General features: G+C 41.9%; 1 protein-coding gene across 5 annotated transcripts in view; it reads right to left on the reverse strand.

Annotated features, from left to right (window-relative positions):
* The window catches only part of PPP2R2B (protein phosphatase 2 regulatory subunit Bbeta), a 424,375-nt gene that overhangs the window by 400,767 nt on the left and 10,816 nt on the right, over positions 1 to 12,792 (reverse strand). For 2 of the 5 annotated variants that reach the window (XM_006182263.3, XM_032477042.1), the window contains exon 1: positions 684 to 1,650. The exons of the other annotated variants lie outside the window; for them this stretch is intronic. In XM_006182263.3, coding sequence (XP_006182325.1) covers positions 684 to 762 — 79 coding nt within the window. In that variant the 5' untranslated portion in view covers positions 763 to 1,650. Of the gene's footprint in view, positions 1 to 683; positions 1,651 to 12,792 lie in introns of those variants that run through there. 5 annotated transcript variants of the gene reach the window in all.

Consider the following 12,792-nt stretch of genomic DNA (forward strand, 5'->3'; position numbering starts at 1 on the left):
CCCGCACACGGATGCACATCACGCTAGGTTAGAAGGCAGCAGAGGAGGTCCCCGAAAGGACCAGAAACTGGGGAGCTGTTGGTACAAGATTCAGTTCATCCTCGCCTTAAGGCATCAACTTAGGACCCCCTACAAACCACATTTCCAGCAAGCACTGACTGTCAGCTGTTGTCTTCCAGCCCTGCACCCCAAGTACAGACTCTGAGCAGACCAATTCAACACCCGACACTCCACAGTCATGTAGGAAGCTCATTCTATTTTGCTAATTGCTTTCTTGGGCATGCACCAAGTTATTAAAAGGACAATGACAAAACAGAGAGCTTGGCTAAATGTACGTAATGGCACCTACAGAAATGTTTTTGTCCTTAACATTAGTTCCAATTACTTGTTTGCATGTGAAGGAGAACAGGGGAAACTAGCAAAATATTTCCCAATTATTTTCTAATCAGCTGTATTAGCTGTGAGATCACCTTTGCAACATTATCTGGCTCTTGGGAAAGTACTTTCCTTGTAGCAGACAGACTGATTTTAGAAGCAGATCTAAGTCTGTTAGATACAAGCTTTTGCCAGGCACGACAGTCAGCTAGTAGCTACAGAAGGCAGTATCAGCAGAGCCTGTGGGAAGTCATACACCAGCCCACTTTTTCCCACCCACCCAGACACTCTCCCTCTCTGATCTGTACCTTCCGTGTGGCAGCTGGAAGAGAGGATGGTATTCGGAGGTCTGAAGATGTAAGGCAGGTAACGAGAGAAGCATTTCATCTTCCAAAAAAAATGAAAAAAGAAAAAAAAAATCTAAATAAAAAACCAGTCTCCTGAATCCATGAGGATTCTCTCGGCCTTTAAAGCTGGCTACATCACCAGTATGTGAAGGGAGGCTCTCTCACAGATCTGCAAAGCTAGGGAGCCCGAGGAATAACTGGAGATGGGTCCCATTTTGCCATCAGCGCCAGGAAGCAGTGCCTTACATTTCTGCATGCAGCTCAAACTCAGAAGCCCCCAAGCAAGCCGGGATATAGCCTCTTCATTGGCTGCAGCTCCTCCGAGCAGGATTTGCTGAGTAAGTCAGTCTTGCCTGTAAACACACGCTGAAATGCCCTGCCTGATGAAACCTCTACCTTTCCCCGTGTGGTCAGTTTCTCTTTTAGCAACAGAAATCCAGCAGGATATGGGAGTCGTGAGGATAAGTGACCATCTCTTATTTAGCTGAAAGATCAGATGAAACAAAGACAGCATAGTGTTCCGCCCTGGAGAGAGATGGCTGTTAAAAGAAGCCACCCGTAATGCCATGGGTCTCAGGAATATTAAAGTACAGTGCAATGAAATGGGTCTCTGTCCTTGCTTCATCTCGATTTAGTCCCGTTTTTTCTCTTAATACGAAACCCAAACAATAGGACCATTTATCATTTAGGTGAAGCCGAAAGCTGGATCGAGTCGTTGGTGACAGAGGGCTAACACAGACAGATTCTGTGCACTACCACGGCTGTGTTTCCCTGCCAGCACTCACACTCAGGCAATAACTTGGTTCTGAGTTATTTGCTGTACAAATTTAAAGCCACAACACGAGAACAGAGGATAAACCCAGGGGAACTGGCCCTTCACCGACCTGTGTACCCTGATGGCATATGAAAACATGGTACAAGGAAGTTGATCCAAGGATTATACAACTTTACCAAAACTCTCACTGAGATTGCAAGTGAGACAGGGAGAAAGAGACGGAGAGGGAGAGAATATTAAAGGATACAGCCAATCACCAAATACAAGTGAAAGTACTTTGGACTGGGGAGCTGGTTTGGTTTTGACCCATGAAATAGTAATGACTTTGGAAACCTTACCACTGGAAGGTAAGCACGAGACATTAGTTCAGGATTTATCATTTCTGTCAAAAACACGACTATATCCTATTGTACATGATAAAGAGAAAGAGGTGAATGTTTTTTGTGATATATTCAGAGGCACAAGGAAATGATTTAAATGGTAAAGGAAAACCAATATTCCCCTGAGTGAGATTTTTAAAAATAAGATTTAATATAAAAGTGTGGCCTTGAAATCTGATAGGATAATTTCTGAGCCTTGATGGGCTCTCCTCTTTTTGAAAATACTTAACTTAGCATGGGAACGATGTGTCAGCCTGCCCAGGAGAGCAAAGACTTAAGAGTCATAAAGTGACTGTAGTGTCAGTCCAGGCCGTGACGTAAACCCGCTCTTCCACCAACATGCTGTCTCTCTGACTTGAGGACCACTGCAACATGATGAAAATTTACTGGTGGGGACAGAACATTTTTCCTTCAATAATCATATATCCCATCACTTCCTTAAACCCAGAGACCCAGCAAGGTTGGACCATCCCAAGTATGATGCTGTTTAAACAATGTCTAAGTGGTCTAGATGGGTTGTGTGGATAATCTCAAACTCACAACAGAAGAGCAAATCCAGAAGTAACTTCCTGAGAGACAAAGAACATCTAACCCCAATCAGTATGAGTAAAAATGGAAGGAGTATGGGCTTTGGGGTCAATCTGACCCAAGTTGGAAGCCCAGGGCATTCACTTATTGGTTGGGGAGATGTGAACGCAACTTTAACACCTATGGGCCTTAGTTTGTATATCTATAAAATGGGAACAAGGTTTTCTTCGTGTATTCTTGAATGAAGGGAGGTAATAAGCACTTGATGTACCTGGCACATTATAGACACTTGATAAACTGTCACCGCGAAGGCTGTTCTTACTGTTGCTGTTAGACTTCTCTGAGCTTCTGTGGCCATATGCCAACTTCAGAGCAGCAAAAGGGCAGGTGTGGTTAAGAGGGTGGTACTACAATTAAACAGTCAGGGTTTAAGCCTGCCTTTGATATTGACTTACTGTGTGACCTTGGGCAACTTAGCATCTCTAAGCCTCATTACAGATATAGTAAGGATAATAATAGGGTAATGATAGAACCTTACACGATATTGGGAGGGCAAAATAGGACGGCTTGTATGAAGGGTTTAGCACAGTGCCTAGAATGAGTGCCTTATAAGTTGAATTGCTACTGTCTCTAACAGTAATATCAGCCCTTATAATTACAGTATCTTCTATCTACTTACTTATCTTGTCTGAGCAATGAAACTGTAAACTTCCTGATGGAGACATCAATGTCTAATTCATCTTTGTACCCCTAGTGCCTCGCCCAGTACCTGGCACAAAGTAGGTACTCAATCAATATGAGTTCAGTGGGTAAGCAAATGAATGAGTGAATGAATCAACATATATGAGAGAAAGCTTCTGAAAGATGTTTTATAATTTTTTTTTGTGGAGGTCCTTCAACAGCACAAATGAAGTGACCTGGAGTTCATCATAAAGCTGGAATGCACTATTCAAGCAAAGATATTATGGAATTCATCTATAGACGGGCTTCAACTTTGCGTATTTTAGTATTAGATAAATAGTAGGTACTTAGGAAATATCTTCTGAGTTAATGGTAGGCACTCAGCAATTTCTTCCTAGGTTAAAAAATACTCACAGATAATACTGCCCATAATTACCCTCAAAGAACTAAATAAACAACAAAAACCTGCCTCCTCCATTAGAAACAAAAGAACAATGTAACTAGCACCCATGTTCCAAACAAGCCACTGCAAACCAGCCAGTACCTCTTTGCCATGATTGAAAATGTCTTCTCCAATCCCAATTAAAAATGACTGATGGAGTGCCAGATGTATGGACCCTATCTACCCATGCAGGATGAGCGAAAGAACAAATCTGAAATCTCCTTGGACAGGTGATTCCAATGCAGGTGGTTTGCACTGCACTATATGAATGGTTCAATTGCTTTCACATTTATTTTTCTCTTTGATTCTCTGAACAACCCCATTTTACAGAAAACAGGCTGAGAGGATATAACAGTTTATCTGAAGACAAACAGCTCCCCCAGAGGAGATGTAGTGTTTTTGCCCCAGAATCACCAAGTGGAGAATGCAGACTCCACAGCCCTCAAGCCTATGGATTCAGACTTCCTGGGGATAGACAAGGAATCTGCACAGTTAACAATCCAAGTGATTCTTACTTCACATGTGGAGAAGCTTTGGAGTCAGGTACTTCATTTCATGCTTTGGCTTGAAGGGTCAGGATAACAAAGTTTTTCTAACACTCTTGTCTTAAATCACTTGTCTTACTATTTTTGTCCAATAATTTGTTGCTACCTCGCATTGTTACATCAAGTGTTAGGCTGAGTGATGGGAATTCAGACTATAAGATACCATCCCTAATCTAATGGAGCGCATTTTTCAGAAAAAAAAAGGACTAATAAACTGTTATAATACAGTGTTATACGAGTGACAGCAGGAAGAGGTTCTGAAAAGATTCTTTGGGATTATAGAGCCCCCAAAGGTCAATGTATTTGCAGATACTATTATATATAAAATAAACAGCAAGGACCTACTGTATAGGTCAGGGAACGATATTCAATTTCTTGTAATGAGCCGTAGGGAAAAGAAACTGAAAATATATACATGTATGTATGTATAACTGAATCACTTAGCTATATACCTGAAACTAACATTGTAAATTGACTACACTTCAACAAAGAATAAGAATTAAAAAAAAAAAATCCATGCTTTCACATTAGGTGTTGTTTACAAAAAATCCCTGTAAAAAGGCAATTACCTTACTGAAGGCATAGCAAGTGAACAGTTAGCAGTCATTAAGTCCATAAGTGGAACTAGACTCTGATACACCTAATGTCATCACAGATAAGAACAGGGCTACCAGGAGAGGATGAGATCTGTATGAGGATGGGGGAGGCTCTAAGGCAATGGCCCAGGTGCCTGGAGGGAGGGCCCGAGGGCAGAAAGAGGTCTCTGAAAGGGGAACTAGAAGCCTAGGAGGAGGGAAAGATAAAGGTGACCCATTCTACGTGCCATGTGAGAAGGGCCTGGGGTCTGTCCCAGAGACAAGAAAGGCCCAGATGACTTCCACCTGCCAGGTTCTGACATCCAATGGCAAAAAAACTAATTCACTGGGAGACTGTTGAGTGCTGCACTCTGGACCAGCTGCCCCAAGCTTTTCTTTAGACTGACCTCTTGGGAGATCAGAAGCCATCACTTTCATCCTGCCAAGTCCCAGCTGGAGCCCTTGCCTTGGGGCCAATGGACTCGGGCCTCCCAGCAGCCTGTTCCCACTGGTGCCATTTCTGCTGCTGTCTCTCGTGGAAGCCCGACTCTCGTGGGAAGCCCACCCTGACCATTCTCTTTCAGCATGTTTTTACAGCCTCCTTTGGGGAAATTTCATCACTGCACTCTATCATTTTGCTAAAAAGAAAACTAAATCCTGGGGTGTGGCGGGGGGAAATTCGTTTATTTAAGATCAGTCAGACTGAGCCTGCCTAGGCTTTTACCCTCAAGTCAAAGCAGAGCAAATTCTTACGCATTTTTCAAGTCTTAAATAAAACGTCACATCAGCAAAGAAAGGTTTCTTAAAGCCTCAGACAGGATCAAATCCCCCTGCTACAGACTCTCCAATAACATCCTCCTCTTTTAAAACACTCATTCATTATTTTTTTTTAATGGAGGTACTGGGGATTGAACCTAGGACCTTGTGCATCCTAAGCATGTGCTCTACCACTGAGCTAGACCCACCTCTCCATTCATTCATTTTTCAACATATTTGTTGAGCATCTACTTCTGCCAAGCACTGTACATGATGCTAAGGAATCAATAGTAAACAAGAGAAATAAGATATTTGCCTTTTTCTTCAAGGTATAATCATCACTCCTAACACGTAAGTCTGTGCTGAGGATTAAATGAGGTAACTCATGAAAGTGCTTAGAATTCTACGTGGCACAAAGTAAGTGCTATTCAATTACTTTGATAACTGCTGTTAAGTGTCTAACTCTCTTGCCAGGCACTAAGTGGCAGGAGGGCAGGACTCTTACTTTTCTCTGCTGAATCCTGAGGGTGAATTTCATGCGTAATAGGAATTTAGTAAATATGTGCCGAATTGAATGGAGTCAAACCAAAAAAGAGAATTCTGACCTAATTTCCATCAATCACCCTCCCCACACTCTCCAGTCTGTGTGTGAAACTGACAACTTGGTATAATCTGATCTGGAAGGAAGAGGAACCTCTTTTTGGTTAGTTCATTCACGCATTCACACAATGTAATATTTTTAGCAGCTATTAAATACTAGGCATGCGTCTAGATGTTACTGGAGATACTGCAGTAAATAATATATTGAGGTTTAGCTCATTGAGTTTATATTTTAGAAGGAGAGAGACAATAAACAAGTAAACATTATATCAACAAGGTTATTTCAGATGGTGAAAAGTAGAATAATGATCCAGCAATTCTACTTCTAGGTATTTATCCAAAGAAAGTGAAACCACTAATTCAAAAAGACATCCGTACCCCCATGTTTACTGCAGCATTATTTATACTAGCCAACCTATGGAAACAACCGAAGTGTCCATCAATGGATGAATGGGTAAATAAAAGGGGTGTGTGTGTGTGTGTGTGTACACAGGGGAATATTATTCATCTATAAAAACAAGGCAATCTTGCCATTTGTGACTACGTGGATGGAATTTGAGGGCATTATGCCAAGTGAAATAAGTCAGAGAAAGTCAAATACCATAGGATCTCACTCACAGGTGAAATCTAAAACAAAGTGATGAAAAAAACACACCCCAAGCTCACAGACACAGAGAACAGATTGGTGGGTGTCAGAGGCAGAGGGTGGGGAGTAGGCAAATTGGCTGAAGCGGGTTAAAGGGTACAAATTTCCAGTTATAAAATACATAAGTCATGAAGATGTAATGTAATATGACTGAAATATTATGCTGTACACCAGAAATTGACACAACATTGTAAGCTGACTATACTTCAATTTAAAAAAAAATGTAATGTAAAGCATGGTGAATATAGTTAATAAGACTGTACTGTATATTTTAAAGTTGCTCAGAGAGTAGATCTCAACAGTTCTGATCATAAGAAAAAATACTGTCACTAGGTATGGTGACAGATGTTAACTGGATTTACTGAGGTGATCATTTTGCAATATATAAATACAGAATTATTATATTGTACACTTGAAACTAATATAATGTTTTATGTCAATTACACTTCATTTTTTTAAAAGGAGACTGAAGAAAATAAAATGGAGGATGTGGTAGAAAGTGGCTGCTTTGCTTGGATGGTCAGGGAAGGCTTCTCTGAGGAGGTGACATTTCAGCTAAGGCCTGAAAGACAAGTTGCTGGCCAAGAAATGGTATTGCTCCTCTCATCTACCCACTGTAGCCTGCAATTTACCTTCAGAGCAATTTCCTTTTCAGATTTAATGATGTAACTATCTGATTATTTTAAAGTGGTAATTTATTTAGTGTTTGATTCACTGCATTACTATCACTTCGGTGGGGGCACAGGTTGGTATTCCCAGACCCAGCTGAGAAGTCAGGGGAGACCTGATCCATATTTGTGATTGGCAGTCTGGACCAGTTGCTCAGCCAGCTCTCTTGGCATATGACTAAAGCAAGTGGGACGCCAGCAGACACAGATAAGACTAAAGAGGACTTTGAAGATGGAGGACAGGCTCAATTCAGAGCAGATGCTACCGTGTAGCAAAGAAAGAAACAAAAATCCAGTCAGTTACAACAGAAGATTTTGGCTCTCACTGAAAAGACCACAGAATGAAAAGCATAACACAGCCAAGTACGATTCCCACCAAATGTTATATACTAATCCTCAGTACCTACAAAAAGGAGACAAATAACTCTCCTGATTTATTACAAGATATCAGAGCAAGTAGCTTATATATATATATAATTCTAAGCCACAGAAATATGACTTGATTTTAATAGATGATGTTAAGAATCGTAATCACCACCACCATCAAATCTGAGTTCTCACTAGGTCCAGCCACTCTGCTAACCACATTACCTAGATCTTATTTAATCCTCTTTAAAAACTTGTAATAAAGTAAATGTTATTATTTTACCTGTTTATACATGAGGAAATTTGCACAGAGATGTTAAGTAACTTGCTAAAAGGAAGCAGGGGGAGGAGCTAAGATTCCAGTGCTAATTTTTCACTCCTACCCCCTCGCCGTCTAGATGCTATGCTGCTTCCTGGGCTGTGTGATCTTGACACTCTCTCCCATGTAGTGTAATGTAGAACAGCTCCCCTAGGATGAGACTAAACTTCTGTGTCTACTTATTCTGAATTTGTGATCAGGGTCAGTCAGGTTTACTTCTGACCCATTTGAAAGGAAGAATTTGCTAATGGTCATGTGGGGGAAATCTAACGAAATCCACACACCTACCCATCAATGCCCCCAGAGAGTCAATACGTGTTGAAGGTTTGCTTTTTCTAAGGCACGGTGCCAAAGACAGTGGGAGTAGGAGGCACAGAGGGTAAAGGTGAGTATGGAGGTAAGAAATAAAGAAATGAAAAATATAAATATATTAAAAATTACAGGAAGGCCATAAGAGAGTAACAGATACAGTGCAGAGTAGGAATCTCTCACACCTAACCAGGACATGGGATCAGCTTCCAAGAAGACTTCTTGGAGGTGGTGGCATTTTAGATAGACTTTGAAGGACAGGGAGAATTTAAATCTGTGGAGGTGTGAGTGAGAAAACATTCTGATAGGAAGTAATAATTGGAGCAATAGTATGAAAGTAAGGAAACTCTAGAATTATTTTGGGGGATGAATAGTGAGTACTTCTATTTATTTGTCAGTCTGTTATAAGACATTTCTTAATGCTACTTTATAAACATGAAAATAACATTACATTAAACATTTTTAAAGATATAGTGACTCATAACTCAAATTCACTCTTTCCCCTATTTACTCCAAATTAATGGAATTATAAAATAAGTTTTAAATATATAAAACTGATTCCATTCTATGTTAAGGCTATGCACTAATTAGCTCCATTTGGAAACAGTGGACTTCAACCTCCTTTGTTCAATCTGGACAAAGAACAACCCAATTATTCTGTCCATAAAATGTCTCAAAGCCTTTTAAGGAGGAACATTCCAAAGTAAATCCAGAATGCATTTCCAGTTCCTCAAAAGGAACTGCTCATTTGCTTTCCACCTGCGCAGCTCTGGGTTTTAATTAAACCATGAACAGTATGAAAAGAAATCCATATGCAAAAATAAGAATGTATTTCTGAAGGATTTCTCTAACCCCGATATCCATTCTGGTCTTATTTCCCAGGGCTAGGCAGCATTATTTCCTGTTGGACGGATGAGAATGTTAGACAACTTTAAGGCAACCCAGCACATGAATCCAGGTAGTGAGATCTTAGTTTTCCAACCCTGCGGCCACCCTTTATAGATACAAGAAAAGACATTCGAGTGATCAGGTTTAATGCCTTCTCTGGAAAACACATTTAACCCAAGCTTTCCTTTGACTCTGAGAGGCCATAACAGTAAATCTTTCAGGAGGCGGCAGGGGAGGGGTTCTACCTGTGGCGTTTGAGGTTCAGAGCAAGACAGGATCATTCAGCGAAGACGTCCCCCTGGGAGTCCGCCCTGCGCGCACAATGCACAGCCTGCAGAAGCGTTCTGTTTGGCCGGCAGAGTATTTTATGTTTTCATTCAAACTTCATGCCTTTAAACGGGCGGTGCACTCACCGATCTCTCTACACTTGGAGAGATTTCCACGCTTCTGTTCATCTCTGTTTCTGTCTATGAGCTTTGCTACACAGCAGGGTTTCTCAACATCAGCACTGTTGACATTTGGGGCTGGATAACTCTTTGGTGGTGGTGGGAGTGGGGCTGGGGTGGTGGGGCCGAATGACTGGGGGTGGGGGCTGTTCTGTCCTGTGCATTGTAGGATGTTAAGCAGCATCCCTGGCCTCCACACACTAGATGCCAGTAGCAAGCCCTCCCCACCTCAGTGGTGATAATAAAATGTCTCCAGACATTGCTGAATATCCCCTTGAGGGCAACCCCCCCGCCCAACAGGGAGAATCACTGCTTCACAGTAATACGCCTCGACCAGGGCTGGGGTAATGATCACATTAATCATACATAAGGCAAGATCACGTGGGCAAGCAATACTCTGACTAGAAGAGAGGAGAACTGTGTTCTGACTACATCTTCATGTCTCAGTGTCCTCACCTCATTCTCCCATAGATCTGGTGTGTAAATCCCATGAAACAATATATGTAAAAGTGTTTTGACAATTTAACAATATAATGCTGTCGCCATTTGGTCTAACCTGGGTCTTTAGGCAGCCACTGATACTGACACATTGAAAAACGGCAGCTCTATTCTGCAGTAAATTATTTAAGTTTGAAGGAATTCTGGCCACCAATTTTACTGACAGGGAGTAGGACTGGTAGTAAGAAACATCACTCTTGTCACTAGAATGAATTTTCTGAGAGTTTTGTCTTACTGGTCTTTACTGATTGGAAAGCTGGTGTTCATTCATTCATGTGTGCGTGTGTTCGATAATATGTTTATTCATTCACGTGCGCATGTATTCAACATGTGCCAGCATGTGCCAGGCACTGTGCTGGGCATTGGGGTTGCTTATACACCTTACAGTTGTAGCAGACACATTAGATATGGCCCTGCCTTCATGTAGACTATGATCTAGCAAGGCAATGATAATGCAAGTGTTATGATCGATAACATCCAGGACCTCTTAGAAGGGCAGTGAGGCTGAGAGTTCAGGCTAAGGGAAGGCTTACTAGGAAAAGTGAAACCAAAGCTGAGATGTGAGTGATGAGTAGGAGTTTGCCAGGGACAGAGAGGGTGAACAATATTTTTGGCAAAGAAAATAACATGTGTGTCATGCTGGAGGCGAGGGAATCAGGTATACAGGGGACATGAAGGAAAACAGGGAGTGACGCTAGAAGTATCCTAAGAACAGTGGAGCCCAGGGAAGGTTTTAGGAGGGAAGTGACATGCGTGGACACGAGAAGCACTACAGGAGGTATTACCCCAAAAGGTAAAGACCCCAGTTCCTGTCATACCCAAAAGATAAGTTTGCAGTTGGGAGACGGTACATTGTGTAGTGGAAGATTTTTAAAGATTTATTTAGAAAAGAAAAAGTACACCTCTAAGAACAGGAGGCAGGCTGATCCGAGGGAGGAAAAGTGGTGGTTTCTATCTCCCCTTTCTCTTACATCCTCCCTTAGAGGTGGTCTCTTGATTGATTGACGGCTCTTGTCCCTGAAATGCTTAGTCATGTTTAATCCCTTTGCGCATGTCCTCACCCATGGTGTGTACAGAAAAACCTATGGGGGTGGTGCTAAACTTCAGTGTTAATTACAATACAATGAGCATTGGGTGGTGCCTGGTTAAGTCCTTTCGGGTACTGGGAAGTCGTGGCTGTCGGGTTCTAACCAGTTTCTTGCTGGCACTCATTTAGAAGTAAAGCCCCTTTATGCTGGAGGTGGGCACTACGCCACCTTCTGGACCACCCTCCCTCCCCTCCACCCGTTTGCCCAGTGCCCCCACTTATCTAACTACCTAACAGAGGCATAGGGTGAAAAACAGACTGGAGGTGGCTAAGAAGGAGGCTACTTCCATATCTAGAGAAGAGAAGATGGTAGCCAAAGGAGGAGAGTGACAATGGGGTTGGAAAGAGGTCAAAGGATCCCAGAGATTATATTTGAGATATTTAGGGGGAAGAGTGATGTAGGGCTGAGAACAGATGAGCATGTGCGTTGAGGGAAGCAAAGAAGCCAGAGTCAAGGATGACTCTAAGGTGTGTGGGTGGGCTTTGGAGGAAGTAAGTGGAGTTGACTGAGCCCAGTGTGTTTTATAACAAAAAATGAAAAAGAGTTAATGGGGCTCCTGCTGAATGTGGGTTCCGGGGCTCACAACTAACATGCATTATCTCATTTAAGTCTTGCAGCATCCCCATGATACAGGATCTATTCTTTTTAGTACCTGCTCAAGGGCACACAACTGGTAACGGCAAATTCAACATCTTGCTCTCTGAACCACCACATATATAAGCATTATTAACTCACTTGAGTGTTCACTTCTAGGTTTAAATCAAAGGCACCAACTAAAACTAAAATTTTACTAGTTCCTATTGTGGTCCTGGGCAAAGATACCACAGTGAGCTCTAGACCACAGGCAGCGTTTTACTATGCGAGGTGGGTATGAAGACCTCCGGGTTGAAAGCAAAAACAAAACAAACAAGTGTGCAACAACAACAAAAAAGTCTGAGTTTAAAGATGAGGTTTAATTTTCACACTACAACTCTGTGGAAGGTTATGTTACTGAAGTTCTCCATTGGGGTGAAATGCCCTAGGTGTTGGTTTGAGTATCAAATCACCAGTCCTCCATTTTATTAGTTCTTAAATCGTCAAGGTACTCCCATGCTTAAAATCCTCTAATGGCTTCCCAGCGCATCCAGAATAAAACAAATTATTTGCCAGGGGTTGCAAGGCATCACCTGAACTTGATGCTGCTCCTCTCTGCCAACTCATCCTTCCCCCACTCACCACTCCAGTCATCCTGGTCTCCCTTCTGGTCATGTCAAGATTGCTACTGCCTCAGGACCTTTGCACTGACTCCTGGGTCTAAACAGTATTCCACTAAGTCTTTTGAACCTGGCTTCTACTCATTATTTAGATTTCAATGCAAATGCCACCTCTTTAGAAAAGCCATCACAGAGCAACCATCTCATATAGCATCCCCCATCACCTCACGCAGCCATGACCATATTACATTTTCTGTTCTTTAGACTTTGTCACCATCTGAAATTATCTTGTGTCTGTGAAAGCTGGCTTTTTAAATTACCTGCTGCACCCACTACAATGAGAGCTCTGTAACACCAGAGACCTTGG

This window comes from Camelus ferus, chromosome 3, assembly GCF_009834535.1.
Source record: "Camelus ferus isolate YT-003-E chromosome 3, BCGSAC_Cfer_1.0, whole genome shotgun sequence".
Lineage (NCBI taxonomy): Eukaryota > Metazoa > Chordata > Mammalia > Artiodactyla > Camelidae > Camelus > Camelus ferus.